The following is a 21,081-nucleotide window of genomic DNA, read 5'->3' on the forward strand; positions in this document are numbered from 1 at the left end:
CCTGACATGGAGTGTCAGACAGGGGCTCAACGGCTTAGATGATTGGACTACACCACTAGATCCTGCTGACAAGGGGAGTTGTATTTTCTTTGTTCAAATAAGTTTTTATATTTAAGTAAATATTAGCATTTAGTGGCTAATGTTTTAGATTTTCATTTTTGGGTGTTCAGTTTAGTCAAACTTAGCTGTACTGTTGTTTGTTAGTAATTTTATTCTGTTTAGTTGCCATTATTGTGTCTTCATTGGTCTGATCAGTCAGTATATGAACCCTGTGTGTCGTTTCTTTGTTAGGTCAGTTTTGTTTGTTTGCCTTTTTGCTCGAGTTCAGTTTTGTTTCTTTAACCTCTTTTATGAGCTCAGATTATCTTTTGTCATTTATAAATCTTTGGGTTAAAATAATTTTTCTATTTCTGTGGCTCCTCCTGTTTCTCAACTCGGTCCATCACAGTTCCAGCAGCTCTGTAAAAAAAACATACAATTTCAGAAGTTTCCTGCAGTCTGACATTCCCAAGGCCTCCAGTTTAATACAAGAAGTACAGAGAGAACTAAAATCAGAATATTAAACCATCACCCTCAAAATCCCGTTGTTTTCCGTGATCAGAAACGGCTTTTCTCCTGTGGGAAACAAAGCGAAAGGATTCACAACAGAAAGAACAAATGACCGGCACATGATAGTTATCCTTCTATTTCACCATGATTAACAAATGATGGTTCATTTGCCCCTGCAGTGGTCATTAGAGCCGCGTTCTCCAGGACAATCAGTAGAACCAGAGCGAATCTTCAGCAGCTGGACAGCTGTGCAGCAGCTACCAACAGCTGCTGCAGGCTGATCATCATTTACTATGTCTGTGTTTAAATTAATGTTAGGATGCAATGATGGCAGGAAGAAATGAAGTTTGTTTGCTGTTTTGGCTTCAGGGAAGAGGAAACTCTCCTGAAAGGGACCCAGAGCTAAAAATAAACTAACAAATAATCTAATAATCCATTATTTGGTTATAGAGAAATGCTACTCTAACTTCACATAAGACATGTTTATACAGGAGGACAGATGTTTTCTTATAAGCTGTTTGATAATTTGATCATATTAACACTGAAGTTGCTAATCAACAATAAACACAAATTAGTCTATTACTAAAGCTGTTCATTTACATCTAAGGTAGCAATATTCAGCATTTTTAGGTTCATCCTTCAATATTTATTTATACATTTTATTATAAAAAAGTAACAAAACACCTGAATCAAGATCATAGGTGTTAATTATACAGATGTGTACTATGTTGGTAAAACAAATTCACTGCTGCAGCTCAAGAACAACCTCACTTTGCAAAATGCAACATTTAATTATAGTACATTTGCTTTGCATGTCTATTTAAAACAGGATTGCTCTCAGAAATGAGACCTTATTGTGTCTCAGTGAGATGTAGCTGTGTAAATAAGTACAATACAACAAAAGTGCAATGAAATAAGGAGAAACATATTAAGAGTTTTTTTTAATTAGATTCCCTGTGACACAGTTCATAATTCTCCCTTTTGCAGTAGCATCAAAATGAAGCCTGAATGTTCTGTTTTGACATTCATCAGCTCACATGATGAGAGTAAAGTTGGTTCAGATATGGGAACATGTGAACTTCACCAGATTTTTACTCTGACTTCACATTTCAAAATGGCCGCCTCGCATCAACAGTAGTAGATCATTTATTGTAATATACAATACACACAGAAGAGTGTGTCTAAAATTAATGTCACATTTAGCACCTGCAACTCTAAACTGAAGAAATTAAAATTGGTTTAAATTATTTGAATGTAAAGCTTAAAACTATATTCGGAAAAAGTATTGTGTTCTATGTTTATGGGCGTCGCCATATTGAAATCTCCACTATCAAGTACAGCTGCCTGCAGAAGTCCATTTTAAAAATGCACCATATAAGTTTTATAAAAAATATACTTTTTACATATTTGTTAAAACTCACTATGTGAGAATATGACAGATAATCTGTGAAAAAAAAACACTGCATGACCCTCTGTTTCATGATTATCCTTTAATTCAATAAAAATCCAAATAGATTAATTTTTTCTGAAAAGCTCCAGTTTAAGAAATTTCACGCTTACGATTTTGTTACTTAAACTGAGAACATTTTTTGATATTACTGCTAAGCAAAGTTGGCATGTAGGTCGTGAGGATCACTGATGATGCCAAGCTGCCACTTTTGCTCTAATTGTCTAGCAGTGAGTTTTGTAGATTTTTAAAAACTCCGTCACAAAGTGGGAAGATAAGTGGCTAAAAGAAATCGACTTCTGTGTCGCATCATATTTTTACCCCAGTAAATAAAAATAACCTGATTAGAAGTTTCACGACCTCCTGATCAACTGAAACAATAAAATAAAATAATTCTTATATTTATTTTAAACTTCAGGATTTCAAATACACCCCTGGTGATTTTTTATTTTATTAAAACTGCAGTATGGAACTATTATAAGAAAATATATAAATTTTATATATTTGTTGAAACTGTGATTACATTGTGAAAAGTATATGTGACAAAATAATCTGTAAATAAAAAAGGGGAGCTACTCAGTCTTGTCCTGATGCAAACTAGCAACAGCCAATCAGAGACAGGAGGCGGGTCTTAGCACAGTTAATCCCTAATTCTACGCAACAGCTTCTTCCTGATAGCAATGAATACTAAAGCAAGTTAGCATGACCAGTGATGATGGTGGCTCAATGGTTTTCCTGTAACGGTGAGTTGCTTCTTCACCTTTAGCATAGCTATATTGAACTGTGCGTAGACATGTTTGATTGACAGCACCAAGACCCTCCTCCTGGCTCTGATTGGTTGTTTTTGTTTGGGCGCAGCATCAGCAGGGAGGAGTTTGAAGACGTCAATGTTTTCACAGATTGTCTGTCTCCTAATGAACGGTCACCACATGGTGACAGTTTTAACAAACATCTTCCATACTGCAGCTTTAACACGGGTTTATTTTACTCACTGAATAAATGAGTCAGTGGTAGATTGTGGTTGTGCCATGAAAAAATATTTTTTGAAGGTTTTTTAAACAACTTCTAACGGGTGTTCAACTTTTGTGGGTCTATAGATGTGTGAAAGACAGAAGAAACATTTAAAAAGCTGAACTTCAGGTTGTGCAAAAACCCAAACCTCTGATTTGTACACCCTCTACTGCTGCTCTCCCTGTCCTCACCAGCAGCTCTTACACATCGTCTCCTTGTCCCGACCAGAGAGACGAGCCCAGCAGCACAGTGGTGCAACTGTTTGCACTCAGTCATTTGGAAAATACAATTATTCCCCTTCCCCTCGGCTGTGAAATTGCTGTACGACCGCCGTTAAACACGCTGCAGTCATAATCATTGATAAGAGATGTGAAGGGCCGTCGATACGGTACGCAGCAGCAGCAGCAGCAGCAGCAGCAGCCCCCCCCCCGCCCCCCCCTCACATCTTGTTACTGAGCAATATTAGAGTTGCTGAAGACACTTAGGAGAGGAAGCAGATGTGACATCTGTTTCACACTGGCTCGTCCTCTGAATCAACGGGTCACTCAAAATTTGCCTGGACTGATCGCCTTCGTCCTGTGAGTCACATTTCAGTGACCTCGTCCTGTCCGCTGCTGTCCAGCGAACTGAACAGCTCGAGTTCAGCTCATTGAGAGCTGAACTCTTCGATGAGCAAGAACATGAAACATATGCTCCAAACTGAGGGGGTGAATTGGTTCTAGCAAAAATATGCCCACTAAAAAGAAGCTATTTTTAAAAAAATTTTTTGAAAAAATTTGATTTCTTAAGAGACGCACCAACAAATCAGCGGGTGAACAAAATCAGTTTGACCGTGTGGTGGCAGCGTTTTCAGATCAGTCAATGCACTTTAACCAAGACCCACTGATGTGCTATAACAACACTCTTCAGTGTGAACGGTGTTACTGTGGGAGGCACAAACTGAGTTATTTTTGGTCGGAGGCATCACAGAACATGAGAAATTATTTTAAAGGGCCGATACCGTGTTTTCCAGCCACATTGTATCATTTTACAGTACAATCAAGCAACTTTGTCTCCTTCAGTATATATAAAATATGACTTAAAAGAAATTTGACTTTGTAATTTAATGACTTTAAATTGTGTCTGTTTCATTGCAATGTATTGGTTTAACAATGTTTTTATCATTTTACTGAGCAGCAGTTCCACCAGCTGTTTGCTAATTGCTGCTGGCTAGTCTGAAGGATCCGAGTGGGAGAGTCACGGGGAGAGATTCTCTGTGAGGCAGAAGCCTTGAAACTGAAGCTCAGAGGAGGAGCTATGTCCTTGAAGGCGGGGCTAGGTCCACCCAGGTGTTTTCCACAGCTGAATGGTTGCCATGAAAATTAAAGCATTTCTCAAACATGCATAAAAGAATCAAATCAACACTCCAGGTATATAACAATATAACACAATGTATGCTTGGCTCCAGCATACTTAAACTCTCTTTTACATAGATCTATGAATTCCCATTCTTTACGCTCCAACAACATTTTTCTTTAGCTTGTTCCAAGTTTCCGAACTGAAAAAGGGAAGCAAGCTGTCAGAGAGATGCTCCTTCAGGCTGGAATCGGCTCCAGTCTGAACTCAACATGTCAGAACTGGTTTCACTGGACTCATTTTGAGGGATTCTTAAAAACAGGCAACGAGATTCTTTTAAACAGTCTCACTGTTTTTAAATAGTTTTATACTGTTTTACACTTGTGCATATGTCCATCCATCCATCCATTTTCTTCCGCTTATCCTGGGTCGTGTCGCGGGGGCAGCAGCTTCAGAAGTGAGGACCAGACTTCCCTCCCCAGCCACTTCTTCCAGCTCCTCCGGGTGAATATGTATTAATTACTTTTATTATGTTACCAGGTTGCTATGTATTGCAGATTTCTGCCCAGGTCCCTCTTGAAAATGAGATCTGGATCTGAACGGGGTTCACCTGATTAAAGAAATAAAAATAAATAAAAAAAGTTAAAAGTTAGTTTTACATAACACTGCTCCAGATCCACTTTAAAAGTCTGAGTTAAGCTGTTTACAGACAACAAATAATATGTAAATTAATGAAAAAAAAACAACAAAAAACAAACAAACAAAGAAATAGACATTTTTAATTTGCAAACAGGACATTCGCTGACTTTAGAAAACTCAGAACATTTTCCATGAGGGCATCTGCTTTTGTGACTAAAGGAAACTCGATACATTAAGAGCAGAAACCTGAACTTTCCCACTTACAGTGCAGATATTTGCACCCAAATGGAAATAAACATTAACATCTTTGGTCTCGTTTTGCTTTTATGACAAAAAAAAAACAACAAAGCCTTTAAAATTTCCTGTTATTAAAGTGTAAATGTGAAAAGCTTAGTGTCTACAGAGGCGAAATATTCCATCCAGATCCTCCTTTCCGGTTGTGGTAATGAGCCTTTCTCTGCCTCGCCGGGTCAGAAAGTCAAGCATCAGATGAGGAGCTGCACCACTGGCTGCTTATTTGTGTCAGCAGGGAAGCAGCAGCTCTCTGATCAAATCCAATCTCATCTTTATATATTTAGTAAAAGTCCTTCTACAATCTTTCTGGAACTAAAAATAGATGGTAAAACAAGAAAGTGGGTCACAGCTATAGAAATATTCTGATTTCAAATGAAAAACTAATTAATTATTTTTTTGTTCCAAAGCATAAAAATAGGAATGATCCAATAGAATAGCGGTTCTCAACGTGGGCGGTACCGCCCCCCAGGGGGCGTTCAGAGGACGGTAGGGGGCGCTGGCGGACATTTTTACAAAAGGGGGCGCTGGGATGCCTTTGGGGGGCGTTTGGTCGAAGGTAAACTTTACACCTTAAATGCACAACAATACCAGTTTAGAGCAACTTGGTAAAACTGTATTGTGTAACATTAAAACATGTTAAGCTGCAGCTGTGTCGATGGCAGCTCTTCTATTCAGTGTTTGTAGCTTCAGCTCCGCGTCAGTTCAGCGTTACACCGGCTGATGACGCTGCTGTGATTCACTTTGTCTGGTATTTATGTAGCTACATGTTTTTGCAGTTCTGTGATCATGTCAAAGCAGCAATTTATATTAAAAAGTGTTTTATTTTCGTTTGAAAGCTGCCTGCTACCATGGAAGGACAACAGAAAATCGCTCTTATAAACATGTAATTATTAAAATCACGACTTTGTATCCTTCTGAAAAATGAACCCATTTAAATAAAGAAATCCCTCCATGGTGATTCCACCATAGAGAGCGTTCATTTTATAGCGTTTACACGGAGCTGTAAGTGGTCCGGTATGAAACGGGTTTGATGGAACAACGGTACCACAACACTTTTAACAACGGTTTATTGCTATGTCCACTTTAGTTTATTTCCTGTTTTGAATCGGCGCATCGATTATGTTTTCCCGGACACTTCAGCGCGCCTTACGCTGCTTCACCTCGCGCGCATAACGGGGTAAATGTAGCGCGCAGGGGGGAAGCATATGTCTCTACGTTACTTCGTGGTGGGCGCCGATTTATGTTTTCGCATCCACCTGAGTAATGTGCAGTTGCGCCCCTGCCCATGACACTTCAACAATATTATTTTACCTTTTATCTGGAAATAGTGTCTGTTTATTCTTGCCATACAGTCTCTGTATTAATTATTGCTCTTGCCATAACAGTTTATTCCTCCGAATTTACTTTAGTTTCTTAGTTTATTCTTGCATTTTGTTCTTCATTCATTTCCATTTAGTTTCATTTGATTAATATTATCCTCTCTTGGTTTATTGCTGTGTCCACTTTAGTTTCTTTCCTGTTGCTACATTTATTTGATCGTTTATTGACCATCAGTAATCTTCATTCATCACCTGCTGCTCCGTCTAATCGTCATGTTTCACATCATGTGTTGATTTTTTCACTGTTCAGCGTCGGATTCTCTGTTTTTATGTCATAATTCACATCTAGTTCGTCGCTCCGTTTTGCCCGCTTCTCGTGTTTCAGAGTTTTGCGCAATGTGCGCGGCGGTTTTTTTTTTTTTTTTTTTTTTTAAGATGCAGGGCGGTCGGGAAAGATATCGATGGGGAAAAGGCAGACTGACATGAACCTTTTAAAACAACGGAAACAAGTTCGGTGTTCTGATTATTGAAATTTAAAAGTGCTGTGGTACCGTTGTTCCAGTAGCAAAGTAGCCTACAAATTTTTTGGTGGGGGGGGGGTTGAGGGACCTGGATAAGGGATGGGGGGCGCTGGGCCGAAAAAGGTTGAGAAACACTGCAATAGAATCTGGTTCATAAAATGGAGAGAATAACTGGATTTGTTTGTACTGTAACACCTCCACTGCTGAGATCCATCTGTGGGTTCCTGGGAAAATAAAAAAAAAAAATCAGCACAAGCAGGTTGGATTTCTGAGAGGATTCTCATGCCCCCACTTCCTGTACAACAGTAATCAACGGGGGTGGGGGGAGGGTGTAATGAGATTGCTACGAACAGCAGACCGCCATCAGGACGCCGCGCACGTCTCAGTCTGTAAACCGTGACATTAACGAAACAAGCTGCACAAAACGAGGCAGGGGGTTTAATACCAAAATGTTTTATTAGAAAATAGTTTACAGCTAAATTCAAAAACACACAGAGTGGGTTAAATGGGATTTAATTTATCTGTTGCGATCTCTTGTTGGATTTCTGTTCCAGCAAACCAATTTAACCAAAAACAACTTTAAATTATTTACTAGAGCGGATGGGCTGGGTTCGTCTACAGATGGAGTCTTAAAGTACTTCCTTTCTGTACATTATCAAAACAAACCAGCATTTTTTTCTTATTATTATTTGAAGTTTGTATTTTGGTTTCAGTGAAGTTTCAACCGGAATAAAACTGTTTTGGTTGTGGTGAAGGATTTCTGTGTCTTTATGAGGAATAAAAGACTAAAAGTTGTCAGCTAGGTCCATGATCCTCTTCCTCTCTGCCTCTTTGAACTCGTCACTCTTTCCATCTCCGATGCTCTCTGCGTATTCTGCAAAAGACCAAAGAAAACCTGGGGATTAGTTGGTTTGACAGCACAGGCTCTGCTGGTTGACTTTTAATCAGAACATCTCTAAGACCAGAAAAACCGACGGACCGCTTTGTGCGCCGAGCCGAAGAACGGCCAGGATTTAAAAAATGTGAAGATCCCAGACTGAGGTTAGATTTCTGCAGACAGATTTGTCGTGACTTGATTGCAAAACAAAAGGAGGCAGAAAGGAAAGCTTTTATTTTTTCAACATTCTAAGAAATCAGAGGGTTGAACGGCGGATAAATCAGGTTGTGATTTGATAATAAAGTGTTTACATAAAAAAACAAAAAGTCTTCACAGTTCTTCAATAACCAAGTAAAAAACAATGTTTGTACTTTTCATTCCTGTAACTTGTAATCAACCCCAACATAATGAAGACAAAGTCCAGTTTTCTCTCTTCCCATGTTGATCAAAACACGACGAACTGAAGGAGATTTTGTGGAACATCAAATCCTGTTATGTGTTTGATTCATAATGTCGTTATGAATAGTGTTGTGTGCAACAGGATGAAGGTTGAGGAATTCAGTGTTATACTTCATAGTATGAGTGTTGCTTTGGATGTGTTTCCATTCTGAATAGTGTGTAATGGTGTGAAATTCAGTGTCATACTGTATAACTATAACTCTTTCTGTGATGTCACATTCTGTCTAATTTTATTCCATCTCTGAATGTGATGGCATAAAGTCCTGCCATCTACAAAATACATTCCAAAAATGTTTAATATGATGAAAATATTAAATATTTTGGTCAGTAACTTCAGAAAGTACAACTCAAATTGTAGAATTAAAATGGAAAGAAGCTCAAAGATAATTTTGTTTCTTGGAAACTTTGTATACTACAAACACCAATTTTATCAATTAAAAAATAAGTTCTTAAAGAATAAATGTTGAGGTCATATGACCTTCATAATCATAGGGTAGACTGCTGGCCTATCAGATGTCACAAAGCCTCAACAGGTCACTGCTGAAGAAGATGCTTGTTGAAAAAAGTAATTAGATCCTATTTGTTGTTTTAGTGCTAACGGGTCATGAAAAGCTCTAAGGTCATTTCCAAGTGAGACTTCAGGTCTATCCAAGAGATTTATGTTTAAAGTGTAAAGTCTTCGCTTAGATTTTGTTTTGTGAAAACAATGAGAAATTGGGCAGTAAATTAAATGACTAAATAATAGTATTTCATTTGGTAAAATATCCGATAACATGAATATGACAAACAGCAAATAGTTTGGAATACAGCAGAAATGAACAGATAAAAATAACCAGTTGACTTTAATATTTTACTTCACAGAGGGAACACAAAGAAGAATCAAGGTCATGCACTTTTAATCAGGCAGTTTTTCAAACAGCTGATTCCTCGTTTGGTCTTTTTCAGACACCAAGGTGGCATCTTACTGCTGCTTCTTTTAATAATCAAAGAGCAGAGCTCAGTTTGTCAAAAATCTGAGAATGAATCACCCGCAGGCAAATAAAGATCAGATTAAAAATTTAGATAGAGGTACAAAAAAGTGTTTTTCAATTTGTGTTCTTGTGTTTGTTTTATGCCTCTGCCACTTTGACTTTGAACAAATTCCTCCTGGTGTACGCTTGAAAGCAAACTAGAACTGACCACAGGAGGGTCTCCGAGGCAATTCCTCTATCTGACATCCCAAATTATCTTCAAATAATGACAAATTTGTATTTTTAACAGATGTAGATCAGTTCCTGTAGCTTCAACTTTATGTTTTGTGGCATTAAGAAAAGGAGCAAAACTAACACATAGCAGCTTTCTGTGAATCATTCTGCGTCTGAGCCTTCTTCCCCGTTAGCATACCTAACCTCAGCATCAAATCAAAATCAAATTTGATTTGTATAGCACATTTCAGCAGCAAGGCATTTCAAAGTGCTTTACATCATTAAACACAAAAACATTCAACATTGAAAAAACAATCAAAAACATAAAATTTCCTGCCAAGTCGAAGTTCTGCCCTTCAAATCGGCAGGAAACAGAAAAAAAAAAAGACAGCGGTGGGGGGGAATCCAACCTAACCACATCCTGACTGTCATTCTAAAACCCAGAAACAGGTCCTGCTACATTCTGCAGTGCTGCTGAACATTTCCACTGTTTTCTTCATTTTGTGTTTCTGCCTCCCACACAAGGCCTTTGAGACGCTCGACGGTCGATTTGTGAGTCTAATGTGCAGAAAGAGGAAGTTGCAGCTGCCGCAGCCCCGGTGGAATCCAGGCATCCGCTCTGCCTCTGAAGGAGGGATTACACATTAAACCCAGAGACAGGGAGATGGAAGAAGAAGAAGAAAACTGTTTTTCTCTGGGAGACACTGCAGAGACAATAGAATAAAGGGAGCTTTCCTGACTAAAGCCAGCAGGTTTAGGAGAACGAGGAACGGCTGTCATTTTCTGGGGGTTTTTCGCCCTGCAGGCAGAGATGCTTTTTACATTGTAAGGCTGTAAATAAAAGATAATGGAAGATGAAATGGGACTTAGAAAATTCTTTACAGATATTGGGAACAAATAATACTGGGCTTTTTTTATGTTAAGGAAAGCGTGATGAAATATTCACTGCACTAACGGTATTTCAGACTATTTCAGTGGTGGAGGAAACTCACTTTTCTACCCGTGATCTCGTTTGCTTGGTCACTACCCAAAGTTGGTGACCATAGATGAGGTTGAGGACATAGATATACTGTTCAATCTCTTTACCGATCAGATTGATCGACAAAAAAATATTTCAACCGTATTTTGGGCCATGAAATAAATGACTGGCTAACTTCTTTTCAGTGGAATCACTTCAGAAAGTCCAGCTGAACTCACAAGGTTGTTGAAAAGAACGCCTTCTGGATCACTGAGGATCTTAAAGTGTAAGATTCAGTTGCTCCAAAGACGACCCGCAACACCCAAAAACGTCCAACAAATACCAAGACGTCCCAATCCAGGAAGTTGTCTGCTAATTTTGCTGCTACTTGAGCAGAACTCACTGCATTGGGCGCCACAGCTGAGCATCAGCATTGAGAGTGAGGTGAAGATTTGTAGGCAAAGACAGAAATTCTGCAGGAACTACAGACATGGACAACAGAAGATTGGTTCAATTCATTTCCTCTGATGAATCCCACTTGATCATTTGGACAAGGGAGAAAAGTTGAGTCGTGTCAAACTGCATCATCACTGCAACATCCTGAATGATGCACATAGAAAGGGCTTAATCAAAGTTCTGCCCCCAAACTCTGCCACGATTAAAGCGTGGGATCAAAATGTCGTCCAAGAGCAGCTTCTTCCAACAACTAGAAGCAACTCAGTCATAACTGATGGATTTTCCAGCATGAGGGACCATTGTGTGAAAATGAAAAAAGGCAATGATAAGTAGCAACAGAAAGATTTGCAACTCTACAAATCTGTAGAGTTGCAGTCAGAAAACTCCTTAGATAACCTGTGGTTACCTCCCAAACCAGCCCTGTTCAGTTCGCTTTGATCAAACTCCAGTCCATTTGCCTATGAAGTCCGGTTCATGTGAATACGCAACCAAACTCTGATACGGACCAAAACAGCGAGCTCTGGTGAACCTGAAAACCTCGGTCTAGGGTTAGTTTGAAGTGAACTCTAGAGCAGTTCGGATGAACGTGTTGATGTAAGTGAACTCCAAAAGCGGAAGAGGACTATAACGCAGGGCATTCTGGGTAAATACAACCAAAACAAACGGGCATGTTTAGCACTAATGGCAGAAATGGTTCCTGGTCTTTTCTCAATGACAGAGAAACCTTACAACCTCTAAAATCTGAAGCCACTCTTCTTTTTTTTTTTTTTTTTTTTTTTTACATTTCATGAAGAAGGAAGTTGAGCTCATTGTCTTCTTCTGAGGTTTTCATGTTTCCTTCAGAGGTTCTTGGTGCAGCGCCCCCACAGGCAAGGAAGGGGAACAGTTTTTCCAAACAATTTGGTTCCTTTGACACAATGTAGTGTGAAAGAAAACCACAGCAGCTGATTGGGGATTAAATGTTGCAAGTTTGGTCCCCAATCAAACAGAGTCTACCGCACTATCAGGTATTAATATCAGTCAGGACTTAATCCAGCATATGAGAGTAAAATGACAGTTAGGAGAAACATTAGTGCTGTGACTTTTCAATAAATTGGATGCAGTTGCTAATAAAAATTTCAAAACTGATACAAATCTGTTAATTGACCATATAAAAAAAAAGTCACAACAAACATTTCTGTCACTTCCTAAACATTTTTTCATGACTGTGGATAACATTTAATTTCCATCCAAACTGTAGAATTGTTATCTTCCCTGTAGAACCCAGACTGACTCAATCACTGACGATTGCTCATCATTACCATCGACAAGGACAAAGCAGCTCACGATTCTGTCTAAAATAAAACAAATACTTTTCAGGCATACATTTCCCCCAACATAGGCATATTAAATGACATTTAAAGAGTCAGGCTCCAATCGGAGTAGTTGGAGGTTTTAATTTCAAGCATTAACCTTTAAAAAAGCAGCAATAAAAAACAAAAAGGAAGCAGAGCTGCTGGGAACGTGATGGGCTTCCTGAGAGGTTCTCAGGTCAGACGGCTAACAGTGACCCACCAACGCCAGAAGATGGAGGTCACTGTATCATTGACAGTTCAGAGGAGAATTAAATTATGACCTGCCACCATCATCAAAACTAAGTTATGAAAGTAGAGGCAGCAGCACTTAAATGAACAATCCTGAAGGGTTGGTCTAAAGGGTTACTGGAAAAAAAAAATCAGGTTTACATATCCTGAAGAAATAGTTATGCGATTACTTTTTCATATCAATCACATTTTGATTAACATTAACATGTTTTGTTAATGCTACTATTAAATTTCTTCCACTGTAGGGTTAGGGTTAGCATATGCTGGTCTTATTTAACATAAGCTTCACTAGCGAGGTAAGGGTTACAAATATCCATAATTATACATTAGTATTAGAAATGAATACCTTAGAAGGTAACTTAGAATTAATTAATACCTTAGAATTAGAAATGTCAGAGCATTTTTTATTTTTGACTTTTTAAAATTTTGTATTTACTTTAAAGCCATGATCAATTGTAGAGACTTTTTTTTTACATCAACAAGTAATGAACCATAAATAGATGCTCATTTCATGTCAATCAGTTTTATTTTAATAGTACATTCCCGCAACAAAGCAGTTCAAAGTGCCACAAAAACAAAAAGTCATAAAAAAAATTCATATGGTCACCAACTTAAGAACAAATGGTGACATTTTATTGAGTGCCACCATCAATACACGTCATATATTTATGTATATATTAACAATATTCCATTAATTATGTTTTAAAGGCATCTCTAAACAGGTGGGTTTTAGGCTTGGTTTCGGATGTTGAATGCCAACAACATAATTAACGTACACCTGAGAAATGTATTGATTTGGATTTTGACATAGATTTGACAGACTTGGAATTCAGAGTCAGAATTAGTTTTTCTTTCCTTCAGTGGCCCTAATCCTCTTCCGTATGGATTTGATCCCATGAGCACGCAACAACACCAGCCTAAAAATGGCTGAACTTTAAGGTCGACTGAGCCCTAAATGCAGCTAGAGGGACAGAAGGAGAGAGTCGATAAAATCTTGAGGATCCACAGCATCTTGTAGGCTCCCGCCTGTAACTGTGAACCCGTTTCTGCGTCTCTGTGTCTATGAAAGGCTCTGCGGTCAGCCATACGCACAGGAAGGTCAGAGACTCTACGGCTCTTCAACTTTTCCGCCAAGGCTTTTCTTCAACACATCGCTGCCCTCTCCCTGCTGTCACCACGGCAACACGGCTGAGGACAATGCAGTGCTGAGCGCTGCCATTACTCAGGTCAGTGACTAGGACTGATCCGCAACAAATGCAAGTGGAATCACTTCCAGAAAGGGGACGCGGTGCAGGGGCTTTGACTGCGGCTGCAGGTGGAGCAACACAAGTCATTCAAAACAGACATGCAAGAACGAAGCAGCACCAACAGCTTCAGCAGGGACAGTAACTAGAGACCATCTGGTGGGAGAGCGTTCACATCTATGAAGTCATCGATTCTGTTTGTGCTTTTAAGAAACAGATTCTCTAAAAAAATACAAGATCTTTAAAGTACAACCATTAGACATAGTAGTTAAATACAAAAGGTACTATCTAAGATAGCAGTTTTGTCAAAGGTAAAATCAGATTTACATTTCATAAACTAAAACGGAAAAACTTGTGTTACGAGGCTGTTTCACATTTCCTCAGTTTCCTGGGAGACATTAATTCAGAAAGCATCAATTCATGAAAATATAAAAATTTTGATGCAAAGATGACACAAAACAGGCCATAGCATGATACTTCCACCATCATGGCTTCAGAAGCTGTTCCACAATCAGAGAACGTCAAACGTTCTCTGATTGTCGCTTGCGATAACCGATCATCCCGTAGTGTGTGGTGTGTTACGACTGATCGGGTCCAGTCGGTAGAACGTCGGGACCACTCCGATCTAAATCAGGCATATTCAACATGTTGGATTGTCTTGTCCAGTTTATCGCTGCAGCGAGTGGGGTTTTCTCCAACTGGGAGCGAGAACGCAGCCTGTTGAATGTGACAGGTAGCCAATCAGAAAGTACGATGACGTAATCACGGAGGGTAATCCTAAACAGTTTACATGGCGCAACGGGGTATCTGCCACGGACTTCCGTTTTAGCACTTCCGCATTTTTATGCCACATAGAATGGTTCTGGTGCACAAACAACAGTTTGTTAACAGTGGCTCCTCAGTCCTGCAGGACTATTAATGATGCTTATAGAATTATTCAGACACCCTGAAACGCTCCAACAACAACAAAGGATTTAAGGTGGATGTGTCAAAACTTCACAATAACTTTGAAGGTAAGTTAATAAATCGTTTGTATTCATCATAATGCCTCATATGTCTGACGTAGCTAACAGGGACAAGCTTAATAAGGTGCTATGTAAATGTTAAGTGTTTTGATTATCTGTGCATTGTGCAATCTACATATTTATGCTGTATAGATAAAGATATAAACATATATAGATCTGTCTATATTGTGTCCAAGCTATCAGTCGAAGCTGAAGTTAGCTTCTGAATGTAGCATCTAATTTGGAAAATAGCTAAAGGGCGATTACACTTAATTTTTCACTATCTTGAGCTTTTTTAATGTGTTGTACTTTAAAAACAAACCTAGACATTTCAAACCTAACTAGATTATTCTGTACTAACAGCAGAATAAATAAAACATTTGTGAAACCTTCTGATTGATTTGTGAAATTTGTAAAATGTCAATAGATTCCAGAACACATTAGATCTCAATTATTAAATTGTGATTATTTTTTTAACTTTCCGTTTTCTTTCTTTTTTAAATCTTTCTTATAGCTGGAGTTGGACAGTTCTGTTTGGTGGCTTCCTGGAGGGAGAGATCGGCTGAGCTAATGTTGCCAACAACTTTTCTCCTGCTATTAACGTTTTTGCTTTTCTTTATATAAAGTATTTTTATCAGTTGCTCTTTTTCCGTTTTGTATACAGTATTTGTTTATACAGTATTTTTTTATTTTTACCTTAATCTTACCTGGTCAGTTGAGGTGGAAATGTACGTCCTCCTGATTACTGACTAATGTCAGAACCACATGCACTGAGCTGGTTACATCACATTAATCTGAATCTTTATTTCTCATTGAAACAATATCTTGTAATTTTAAGACATGTTATAAAATTGCATCTCTATTCTGCTGTAACGATGACTGCATTCTTGTAATTAAAATTTCTTGTATCCTGACCGTAATGCTCCCTTATACAACTCACAGAGCAGATGATGGAAATAAAGACACTTTTTAAAAAGTATTTTCTGTGATTTTAGTATAGAAATTCAGGATGGGAGAAATCGATTAAAATCAAATCTGGTATGAAAAAAACTCTTGTAAGTCATATCATCCAGCCTTATTCAGCATATTAAATTATATGACTAACTACATATTACTTAATATTCACATTTCTTTACTGGCTTTACCTAAATGTGTTGCATTTTAATATTGCACTTGAATTCCTGATCTACATGCAAATACTTGATATAACGTAAACACTGAGAAATGGGGGAAAAAAAAGGTTTGTGAAATGTAGAGATTCACTTTTATTGTAAGAACAAACAGGATAGCAAAATGAACAGTGAATATATAATAGACTTCCTAGCAGCTAATCAGACATCAGACTTGTTACTGGTGATGAAAACTCGTCACTCTGGAGGAGAGGACGTCCGGCTCAGCCCTGTCCAGGATGACTGCAGGTCAGGGAGGCCAACAAAGTCTGCAGGTAGAGTTTTGCATATCTGGTGCTCCGGTTTCAAGATCATAGTTTAACCAAGTACTATAAATAAAAAGTTAGTCCACGTTGTGATGATCCGGCAGACCGTGGACTGATGGACGCCGTACCGGTCAGCTGGTCCAGGTGCTTGGATCCAGTGGAAAGGTAATCAGCACAGCGATCATGGCTGAGAAACATCACGAGGTGTTACGATGCAAACCTGAAAAATTAAAAAGAAAAAACTAATAAGTGTCCATATTTAGCTGCACAACGTAATCAAAACTAATAAATCCTCAGCTCTTTTTGAGAGTTTTGCTTGAAAATAAATTGACAATATCTCAGGAAATTAAATCACAAAGAAACTGCAAAAAAAAATGTTTCGGAGTTGTAACAACACTGAAGTTACTGAGTAAGAGTGAACTAAAATACTACTTAGAAAATGCATGTTAAAATCTGAATACTCTTTTGAAAGTGTGCAGCTGAAATGAATTTAAACTACTAGCAGGCAAAGCATTGTGTTCACCTAATACCTGCACCAACAGTAATACAAAAAATGATGCATATAAGATTCATTAGTTTATAAAAGTTGAGGCAAACCTAAATTTACCATTTTAAAAACAAAAAGCAGCAGGAGGATGAACTTCATAACCTCATTTTCTAAGCAGAATCTCAGAGGAAAAAAAAGAGAAACTACGTTGTGTAACACAAGAACAAATTATAGCAGCCAAGTGGAAAAATTCCCTCTAACGTGGATAATAATTATGAAACAGCAAAGGTAGATGTCATATTTTCGGGATTTGGGAAATACGTGATTTCTACCATTGTTCTGTGGGTTTTTTATGTGGATCTGTGCCACTTAAACAGTTGTAAAGCGAAGGTCTTGGACCTTAATCTAACTGACTAGTTGTGTGGTTTGGATCGGGCTGAAGTGTTGCTGCAGCGGGCAGCAACGCCCGCTAGGTGTTTAAGAACACCTAGCGCTGTTCTTAAATTACCGCGCTAGGTATAGCTTCTACTGTAAGTTAAATGTATTTTATATAATCGTCACATAAAAAAAAGCTAAGGAGTTCCCTAAAAATAATTTCATACTCCGTATAACACAAACGCAAACATTAACACACGTATTGACTCACCTTGTGCCGAATCGCTGCCTCTGTTCTCAGCCTGTTCCCGTTGCAGTGGATTTCCTCCGGCATTATTTTCCTCCAACAAATTATTCCAGTAAACGAAGAACATACAGCTTCCTTTAAACATCCGTCTTTCCATTTCTGACACTGGATCTTCAATATCCTCAAGCTTTGAAATAGCAGGCAGCTACAAACCGGGTGTTAGCTGTAGTGGCTAAGTTTTGGCTACATTCCGCTGTTGCCTTGATATCAGCAGGAAAATGAAAAAAAAACTAAGCACTGGATGGTACCGGCTAATTACTGGACACAACGACACATCACAAAACTCGGTTGTTGTACCAGTAGCTCACAGATATTTAAATTTTTGCGTCTTTTTCATGGTACAGATCTTGCAGCTTTGGGTAAAAACAATAGGAACAAGCAGGACCCGGAACCAATCTATGTGGCATAAATTCAAACGGAAATACGTCACCACCTCTCGTGGCATAAACCCCACTGAGAGTCTGTGACATCAGAGATGATATGTGGAAACAACATTAATGTTTATTAAACATTTCGTGCAAAGAATATCCACAGAAATGACGAGGAGAGGAGTTGGAGCGAAACGGTAACTTTTCAACTGTTCATCGTTAACCTGACATAAATGGGTTATAATGATAAGACTATTCATTCAGTCAGGGCTTGACGCTGACACTAGCTACATGTATTGCAGGTAGATTGCAGTTGTGACTAGTAAAACATTGATTAATGCCTGGTTTTAGGTATAGCCATTATTATGTGCCCATTGTTCTCAATGTAACTGCAAACATTAAAACGGCAACTACTAATTAACCGATGAAGCTTAAAGAAATGACAGAACAGAAAACAATCTAAACACACGAATGGTAACGATGGAAAAACATAACTCACTTAAATAGCATAGAGCAGCATATAGAGCCGTGGCTCGCGTCCTCTCCACTCCTTTATCCAACGCCTTTTCTTTTCGTTGCATCTTTTATTGCTTAAAATAAGCTGACAAACTATCCCTATTGCTTCCATGTCGCCAGTTGTGTTTATTTACTCTAAATTCACGTGTGATTTAGTGGGTTTTTGCAAGATTGTATGTCTGGAATCTGATTGTCAGTGAGAGAAATCGGTTTGTGTGGTGTGTTGCTCTTGCTGTATATGGCTGAACATCACACATGGTACGATCGAAGCCTTTTTACCTATGATTTTTGTCAGCTAGCGTTTGGTTTCAGGTTCTGAAAATCGGCCGACAATTCTAAAATCATGTAGTGTGAACTGGGCTTTACCAACCGTAAATAAAACGGATTATGAAGTCTGCAAACAAAATGTCCCTCCAAAAAATATCATCAGAATGTAATGAGCTCATTTTATTTCATCATGCGATTAAATTGATTAAATCTGTATTGCGACAAGCTTAAATATTATTCCTAATTTTTTTCAGAAATTTCCGTTTCCGTTGTAAATGGAAGACTTCGACACACTGGTGGGACACACACACACACACACACACAGTAAATACTTTGAAAACATTTTACACAAATAATATTATACAGTAATCTCCGGCCTAGTCACTGTTATTTTTCTGTGGATTGTATCTCCAAATTATTTCAAGAAAATCCTCCTACTGGAAAATTTTCCAAAGATTATCTAAAATACTTTGGGGAAAAAAGTAGCTTGGGAAGTTGCAATAGCTGGACTCAATGCTACTAATCACACCACTTTACAGTGAAAACTAAGTCTGAAGCTTTAGTAACTCGAGCCAAAATCTTAAACTCTGGTCACCATCTCTGAACAATGACGTCAAAAAAAGATTGATAAACAGAAAGGAAGAACTTTAAGCAACTCAGTCGTAAGAAACTGTGAAGCTTTGCAGGGTGAAAAGAATCACATGCAACATGTTTCTGTCACCTTCCTGTCAAAACCTCAGCTCAGAGTCTGAACTTCAGCATAAGTGATGTGTGAGATCAACTGTTACATTGCAACAGTCAGCCTTCAATCTGCTAAATTTGTGCCATTAAAGCCTACAGGATGTTATTCTGATCCTCAGAAAAGAAGCTCAGTGAAATCGATTCTCAGATGATCTAAAATGCCACAGAGGGTTTTTCACACCATCACCTGGAGCTGAGCCGTCTTTTCCTGCGATGCAGCTTTAAATGTGGTGAGCTGAAGCCATTAAGGGTCAAAACAGCTCGGTTAGTGGCACACTCTGCATATGCTTAACCTTTTCCTGCAATTTCAGGTTGACCAGGTAGGTCACCTGAAACGGGAAGAGTCTGCACACTTGATTGACACGTACTTGATACTCTGCTCCACTTCAGTACACATAAATAAACCAGTAGCTTCACAAGCTCACATGTAAAAACAACTTTCATTTGATCAGGCAATGGAAAATAAATAATAAAGAAACTGACAAAAACAATAGGTTGAATACCTTTGTAAAAATAAACTGCAACAAATCTTCTTTCAAATGGTTCAAAAATAGCAATTAGGAATTCTAAATATAATGTAAAATAAATAAAGCATGTCATTGCTCAGAGAACAAAGTATAGAATTAGACCAGTAGATCTGTCCTTATGGATCGGGCACCTTGTCAACAATATCAGATCTAGAACTTTTTTCAATATCAGCACAGATACAGATATTGATATCTGATGGGTGCATCTCGAAATATTTTGAACTGTTATTAAAATTATGATTGAGTTGTTTTCTGACATGAGGGAATTTTAAAATTACTTCTAGGCAGAAATGTGTTTTTTCCAATTATACCACTTAAACTCTGCAGAAGTGGCAGCGCTTGATTTAAAATAAAATACCTGCACAACCGAACATATCATCAGCGATATTCTTTATAACAGGGGTGTCAAACTCCAGTCCTGAAGGGCCGCTGTCCTGCAGTTTTTTGATGTGTCACAGGTACAAAACACCTGAATCAAATGGCTTAATTACCTCCTTCTTGTGTAAATCAGGTCTCCAGAGCCTTGTTAGTGACCTAATTATTCTATTCAGGTGTGGTGCAGCAGAGGACCCCGGCCCTCGAGGACTGGAGTTTGACACCCCTGCTTTATAATATTGGAGAGATGAGAATGACGTCATCATTTCTTGATATTGGGCCAATCAATAGTAAACACCAACTGAATGAAATACCTACACTGAAAAAAAGGTCAGGAGTGAAAACATAAATATGTAATTAATACAATGAAACCCATTTATACACCCAAGTGAAAACATTGTGTGGACAAGCCAGGCACAAGTGTATGCAAATATGCAGATGAACACTGAAGTGACGACAACAGGTTTTCGGTGTGTGTGCACAAACACGGCGGCACTCTGAGGACTGGAGAGGCGCCACGCTCGCTGGCGAGTGTGACGGATGACTCCATCTACTGCGTTTACACGCCGCAAAGGCCGGAGGGTGTGTGTGAGCGGAGTGTCATCCTGAAGCTGTACCCAGCGATTAAACAGGAAGGATGGATGTCGCGTGGGGACAAAAACAACACACCTGCTACTGCATCTTTTCAAACGCAAACACAAACCAAATATGGCAGGACAGGGAATCTTAAAGCAGAATGCAGTCTGTTTCGCTCTCACACAGAGCCTGTGATTACAATGCAGTGCAAATATACATGCCAGGAA

General features: G+C 38.6%; 1 protein-coding gene across 1 annotated transcript in view; it reads right to left on the minus strand.

Moving 5' to 3' along the window:
* Positions 1-7,552: 7,552 nt before the first annotated feature.
* Positions 7,553-21,081, minus strand: part of ctnnbl1 (catenin, beta like 1) — an 89,987-nt gene continuing 76,458 nt past the window's right edge. The window contains exon 16 of the mRNA XM_081608599.1: positions 7,553-7,989. Coding sequence (XP_081464725.1) covers positions 7,901-7,989 — 89 coding nt within the window. The 3' untranslated portion in view covers positions 7,553-7,900. The remainder of the gene's footprint in view (positions 7,990-21,081) is intronic.

This window comes from Poecilia reticulata, chromosome 7 (genome assembly GCF_904066995.2).
Source record: "Poecilia reticulata chromosome 7, P_reticulata-male-v2, whole genome shotgun sequence".
Classification (NCBI taxonomy): Eukaryota; Metazoa; Chordata; class Actinopteri; order Cyprinodontiformes; family Poeciliidae; genus Poecilia; species Poecilia reticulata.